Source organism: Tupaia chinensis, unplaced genomic scaffold (assembly GCF_000334495.1).
Source record: "Tupaia chinensis unplaced genomic scaffold, TupChi_1.0 Scaffold000479_1, whole genome shotgun sequence".
NCBI lineage: Eukaryota > Metazoa > Chordata > Mammalia > Scandentia > Tupaiidae > Tupaia > Tupaia belangeri.
The window spans coordinates 227,783-234,246 of record NW_006159991.1 but is presented as its reverse complement, the minus strand read 5'-3'; the positions used below and the strand labels follow the sequence as shown (position 1 = coordinate 234,246).

Here is a 6,464-nt window from a genome sequence, read left to right as displayed (position 1 = left end):
GCCGCCCCGGTCCCCGCCGGCGCCCTGCAGCCGCCCGAGTACCCCTGGATGAAGGAGAAGAAGGCGGCCAAGAAAACCGTGTTGCCGCCCGCCGCTGCCGCCACTGCAGCTGCAGCCACCGGCCCAGCCTGCCTCAGCCACAAAGGTCAGTCCAAAGACTTGGCCCCAGGTCCCTGGGACCCTCTTCCCCCTCCGGGCTTCCCCGAGAGCGGTTATGGGGGAGGGGAGCGTGGGCTGGGAGAGAAGGGGGAGAGGGAGAGATGCTTGGTTGCCTTTTTCCTGACCCCATGGGCTCAGGAGTGGGTTTGATGGAGAGGAAAGGGGATCCTGCACTCCACAATGAGACGCATATATTTTGAGGAAGAGGGGGAAAAACTTTCCCTAACTTGTGTAATGTGGGATGATTTATTTGAGTTGGAACTGACCTCCTCTTGTCTAGTTGTGCTAGAGTTTGGCTTTTTGACAGTAATGAAGAGTGATAGATCGCTCTTGCTCAGCTAAGCAGCTGATGCATTAATTATAAATTGTGTTGTGGCTAATATAAAGTTTGCTCCCAGATGAAGAGGTTGGGGGGAGCTCCAGGCAGGAATTTGATAGAGGTGGAAGAGATGGGGTCTCCCTGGGCTGGGCTCCCAGGAAAAGCAGCACAATAGCTCTACTGCATCCAGGGGCGGCCATTTTGTTGCAGTTGATCTTTTCTGCTATATTTATTCTCCAGTGGAATAACCCCGCTTGGGCCCCTCCACCTCCAACTGTGTGTGTGTGTTTCTTGTTGGTTTCCCTTTCCGCAGAATCCCTGGAAATCGCTGATGGCAGCGGCGGGGGATCGCGGCGCCTGAGAACTGCTTACACCAACACACAGCTCTTAGAGCTGGAAAAAGAATTCCATTTCAACAAGTACCTTTGCAGACCCCGAAGGGTGGAGATTGCAGCGCTGCTGGATTTGACTGAGAGACAAGTCAAAGTGTGGTTTCAGAACCGGAGGATGAAGCACAAGAGGCAGACCCAGTGCAAGGAGAACCAAAACAGCGAAGGGAAATTTAAAAGCCTGGAGGACTCCGAGAAAGTGGAAGAGGACGAGGAAGAGAAGTCACTCTTTGAGCAAGCCCTTAGTGTCTCCGGGGCCCTTCTGGAGAGGGAAGGTTACACTTTTCAGCAAAATGCCCTTTCTCAGCAGCAGGCTCCCAATGGACACAATGGCGACTCCCAAACTTTCCCAGTTTCGCCTTTAACCAGCAATGAGAAAAATCTGAAACATTTTCAGCACCAGTCACCCACTGTTCCTAACTGCTTGTCAACAATGGGCCAGAACTGTGGAGCTGGCCTAAACAATGACAGTCCCGAGGCCCTCGAGGTCCCCTCTTTGCAGGACTTTAACGTTTTCTCCACAGATTCCTGCCTGCAGCTTTCAGATGCAGTCTCGCCCAGTTTGCCAGGTTCCCTCGACAGTCCTGTAGATATTTCAGCTGACAGCTTTGACTTTTTTACAGACACACTCACCACAATCGACTTGCAGCATCTGAATTACTAAAAACATTAAAGCAAAACAAAGCATAACAAAACAAAAACCCCTTTGAGCAGGTGGTTTTGCCTTCTTTTATTCTGGGAGTTGATTTTTATTTTATTTTCTTCTCCACTTACCCCTTCCCTCCTTTCAATGTTGAGGATTTTCTGTTTAGTGACTTCCCTGGCCCAGTTTCAGAGCCATCTCTTGCAGATTATTTTGGAGTTTTAGTTGTTTTAAATCTAATCCAACAACCCTCTAAGTGAAAGCAATATATGAGGCCTGCCCTGCAAGAAAGTGATCATATAATTGAATCTTCACTTTCTTTTTATTTTTGTATTACATTAGGATGCATTGTCATGCGTATTTTTGGTAGAATAAATTCTCCTTTGCTATAAGTAGCTTTCTTACTTTTTTTCTCTCTTTCTTTCTCAAGGCTCATAACGGTTTCTTTTTCTTCTTTTAATCTAACTTGGTAAATAAAATTCTGGTCACAATTTATCTTCTATTTCAATTTTAATATATTTACTAAGGTGGCATGTACCAAGATAGATAGCAACAAAAAAGAAAGCCAGAAAATGGCTAAGACTTCCGACAAGTGTTTTTTTGGCCTTTTTTCTTTTTTGTAAGGGAATGATTTTGTTTTTAGTGTAGAGATTAAAGCCATAGATTTAAACTGATACTAAAAGCAGGATTGGGCAGCCTATGAGTTGGGCCAACCCCAAGCTTTTGAAAGTGAAGAAAGAAAATGTCTACAAGAAACCTCCAATTCCAGGAACCACTAACATGGAGTTTCTTTAACAAGCTAACAGTCTTCAGGTCAATAACTAAGTTACCAACAATTCATTTATTTATACACATTTGTTTTAAACATCTACATTCTGATCCCCTCCTCCTCCATAAATCCATAAATCCCTGTGCATTTTCCATGTGGTTGATCAATATCCCAGCTGTTGATGGGTTCAGGCAAAACAGACCTAAAAGAAAGAAAAACAGAAACAAAACAAAACAATGGTTACAAAGTACTTCAGAAAGGGTTCTTTCCAATCTTCTGTTTCAGTCATTTCAGGATTCCCCCCACACACATACACACACCAGGGTCAGAAAAATCAATATTTCATTCTTAAATCTGTTTACATTGCTAATAATGGATCATTAAAGCTTTGAAGTCAGGTTAGCAAGTTGAGATTTAAAACCAAGTGTTTCTACACCCTAGGTTATAAATTATACAGTTTCTAGAGAGAGAAAAAGCACTTTAAATGAAATATCAATAAAATATGATGTAGGGTGAGTTACCGGGTTGTTCTGTTTTCCCTTTTATGTCTCCCCCCCATTAATTTTTCCTTTTCTAAGCTCTGTTCTTATGGCTACTTATCATGAGAAAATGTAGCATGTAAGCAACATGTGTGTGGGGTGAGTTGATTTAAGAACCCAGCTCTTAACTGCAAAATTACAATGAAATCATGGATATGCTCCCTACTTTCCCTCACCCCTTCACCCCCTAAATCCCAACAGCAGTGAAGGCGTGTGGGGATTGTGGCCGGGTTTCCGGCTCTAGGCTCTAGGCTCAGCGCCGAGAGGGCGTCCTGGCCTCCCGGCCGAGCAGCTCCTGGATGTGATTCGTCCTATGCTCATAAATCAAATGCTTTCTATGAATGAGAATGTCATCAAAGAGATCAATTGCAGGAACACATGCACAAATAAAAATCCTCTTACGTATTTGCCAGGGATCCCCGTCCGAAAGCATTAAGTTAGAAGGCGTTTAGTCATAATTCATTTTTATTGCTCTTTTAAAACAACAGCTTGGCTGAGCTGCGGATGCCATGAACAGCTCCGAGCCCCGGCGTTCTGTCTACTGGATCCTTCCCTTTCTAGTAGAAGAGCTCAGAAAGAAGCACTTTCAGCTGAGTGAGCCGCTTGTTTCAATCGCGGCTCGCCTTCACCCACTCTCCCGAGGCATTTAAAGAGACTTTAGCTTGAGTCATGAGGCGCTGGTCTACTTGTCCAGAGGCCCAAAGGGCTCCTACTCCGCGGAATAGCCCCCAGGATTTTGGGGACAGGAGGTGAGGAAGTTACCGAGCCGCGGAAGCCTATCGGCTGGGGGCCAGGCGACGCTGCCTTAGAGAGCAGCTTTGGGAGAGCGCGCTCTGGGTCGCCCGCCGAGGCAGAGCAGCCCCGCAGTCCTGGCCGGGCCTACCCGGAGCTCCGAGCAGCGCGCGGAGGCGTGACGGTCGCTGTTTTTTATGTGTGTCGGCCTCAATGAGAGTACAAGTTTGTGATCCCAAGGAAAACACCCCACTCAGTCTGCCTTTCAAAACAGATCAGAAGAGAGGAAAAGAGGTGGAGGGAGAGGAGCACCGAGGCCACGAACTAGCAGAGGAGCGAGGGTGGCTGCGGCCGGCCGCAGCCGCGGGGCTTTGCGGTGGGCACCCAGACGCTGCAACGGTAGTGCAAACCCGCGCGCAGGAGTCCAGCAAAGGTACTAGAATAAGGCAAGCAGGGAAAACGTACTGATTTGCGTTGGCTGGGAGAGCCCTTTGCTCTGCTTCTTTCAGGCAGGACCTGCTTCCTTCACATCCTGTCCCCTCCCCCACAAGAGCCCCTTCTCTCCCGGTGGCTTACAGGCAGGCCTGGTGCTCCCAAGAAAGCTGCCTCCAGGAAGGCCACCTTGCCTTTCCCTTCTCCAAGATAAGGATCCCCAGGCGCATCGAAGGTCACAGAGAAATACCAATCCAAAAGGAAATGTTTGGGGAAAATGTTTCATTTCTGTGAAGGGTGTTCAGAGTCAGGTCTGCATGGGTTTTCCCTCTTGGGGAATAGGTTTAGTGAGAACTTCTAGAGATGGAGAACACAACACGGAAGGATGAAAGGGTGACTGACATTTAAAAATGTGTCTCTATCGAACTAAACTTTCCTTTTTTAACAGGGGAGGGGAGGCTGGAGGGTGGTAACTACAAAACCATACACTATTCTCACTATTAATTTCATCTGATTGTGTTGTAAACATGGTCAGAGAAAAAAAAATCTATACGACACTGGCTGCAAAGATTCTTAGATCTAGGGATTTCTCCTACCTAAGAATGCATCAATTCTTGGTCTCTGTTTGGCCTTTTCTCTCTACAAGGCCAGAGTTGTCATTGAAACCTAATAACAAACTGCAATTAACGACCCCATCAGCATCAGGGTAGGCCCAGGGTGATGGAGAACAGGACCCCCTGGCCTGAGATGATGCTCAGATTTGCACGTTTCTCTCTAGGGAAAAACTTAAAGGTTCACACAAGCAACCACAGTCAGTTAGAAAAAAGAGGTGTCGTTGGGGGAGAGTAAAGTATCTCTTCCGCCATCAGCCATCTGTCCACAGCCCCTCCCACCTGCCAGCCTCCACCCGCTTCCAGACGGTGCAGGAGAATGAAAGGTGGTGGTAAGAGGCTCTCCTACTCCTGACATCCCCCTCCGGAGAAGGAGAAATGTGGCGGGGGGAGTTCGGGGCACTTTGTTGGAGCTGTGGTGCAGCCCTCTAAGGCCCGCGCGGGAGCGCGCAGGCTCCGGGTACTGGGGACCGGCAGATGGCCTGCAGCGCACGGCCCGGCCCCCACGCTGGCCACGTCCGCTAGCGTCATCTCTCTCCCCCGCCTCCTACCCCTCAAAATCCAGCCGCCGAGTTGCTTCAGATCCCGTAGGGCTCCCGGAGCAAAGCTGAGTGGGGAGGAGAAAGGGGCGGAGAGCGAGCGGAAAGGGAGGGCAGAGAAGAATCCGACCACCCTCGGCCTTTTCCGGCTAGCTTCGTATCGAGGGCTCACCCGCCCCGGGGGATCGAATTACAGAAGCGCCTCATAGCCACGTTAATGGCGAAAGGGGGTATGGAGGAAAGAGGGCTTCTGCGAACCTCCCGGAGGAGGGAAATTTCTCTCCCTCCGTTTCTTTTTTGTTTTCGTCCCCCACGCCCACCGGGCTCCTTCCAGCCAGCCCTCTGCACCCTTCCCCCTCGGTTCCGTGCTTGAAGAGCCGGTGGCCCAGCCTCACTGTCTGCCACCATTCTCCGACTTCTAACAACCGCGAGGCCTCACAGCAGGGACTGTGCAGCAGAAGCACCCCAGGGTCCTGGGGGCGCGGCGTCGGCCGGAGTCCCACCCTTCCTGCTCCTCACGCCCGGGCCTGGGCGGGTGGAGTTGCCGCCGCCCACGGAGCTCTGGCCCACAGATTCCCGCCCCGAGAGAGCCGGGAGCTCTCTTCGCCTCTCACCTCTTGCCAGTTCGTCCTTCCGCTCATGGTGGGGAGGAGGCAGGGGCGGGGGATGCCTCCCAGCCCCCACCTCCCAGAGGAAAGGGAGCGAGCAGAGTCGGGAGCGCGCAGAAAGCGGCCACTGCTTCCCTTCTCTCCAGCGCTCCGAAGCCTTTGCGGCCGCGCAGCTCCTGCGGCCGCCTGGGCTGCCTGGGGGGGCGACTGCGCGTCACCTAGATGGAGGAGCGCCGGGGATTTAAATGCCACTGAAACGGTGATCCATCACCGCGGGAGCCGGCAAACTTTCGCAGCAGACTCAACCATTGGCTGAACAAGTCACGTGACTCTCTCACTGCGCCCTCCGCCTTCCCGCCCCCCCCTCTTGCGCACTGTACATTCATATCATTTTTCTTCTCCGGACCCATGGAGGAAGTGAGAAAGTTGGCACAGTCACCCAGGGCTTCGCAGGACCCGGTCACTCAGTGACAGATGGACAATGCAAGAATGAGCTCCTTCCTGGAATACCCCATCCTCGGCAGTGGCGACTCTGGGACCTGCTCAGCGCGAGCCTACCCTTCGGACCATGGGATTACAACTTTTCAGTCTTGCGCGGTCAGTGCCAACAGCTGCGGCGGCGACGACCACTTTTTAGTGGGCAGGGGGGTGCAGATCAGTTCACCCCACCACCACCACCACCACCACCACCACCATCACCACACCCAGCCGGCCACCTAACAGA

The 6,464-nt window shown here is 51.1% G+C and overlaps 2 protein-coding genes and 1 long non-coding RNA gene across 3 annotated transcripts in view; 2 read left to right on the top strand and 1 right to left on the bottom strand.

Annotated features, from left to right (window-relative positions):
• HOXA2 (homeobox A2) overlaps positions 1-1,568 on the top strand; it is a 1,929-nt gene extending 361 nt beyond the window's left edge. Inside the window, 2 exon segments of the mRNA XM_027774812.1 lie at positions 1-145; positions 792-1,568. The exon segment at positions 1-145 is cut by the window's left edge and continues 20 nt beyond it. Of these exon segments, the coding sequence (XP_027630613.1) occupies positions 1-145; positions 792-1,531 (885 nt within the window). The 3' untranslated portion in view covers positions 1,532-1,568.
• Positions 1,569-2,318: 750 nt separating this feature from the next.
• Positions 2,319-5,911, bottom strand: LOC114009194 (uncharacterized). Its single transcript, XR_003550646.1, has 2 exons — positions 5,747-5,911; positions 2,319-2,481 (listed from the first exon to the last, which is right to left on the bottom strand). It is a non-coding gene; the product is annotated as an uncharacterized LOC114009194 (long non-coding RNA).
• A 134-nt stretch (positions 5,912-6,045) lies between these two features.
• HOXA1 (homeobox A1) overlaps positions 6,046-6,464 on the top strand; it is a 3,133-nt gene continuing 2,714 nt past the window's right edge. Inside the window, exon 1 of the mRNA XM_006156126.3 lies at positions 6,046-6,440. Coding sequence (XP_006156188.1) covers positions 6,215-6,440 — 226 coding nt within the window. The 5' untranslated portion in view covers positions 6,046-6,214. The remainder of the gene's footprint in view (positions 6,441-6,464) is intronic.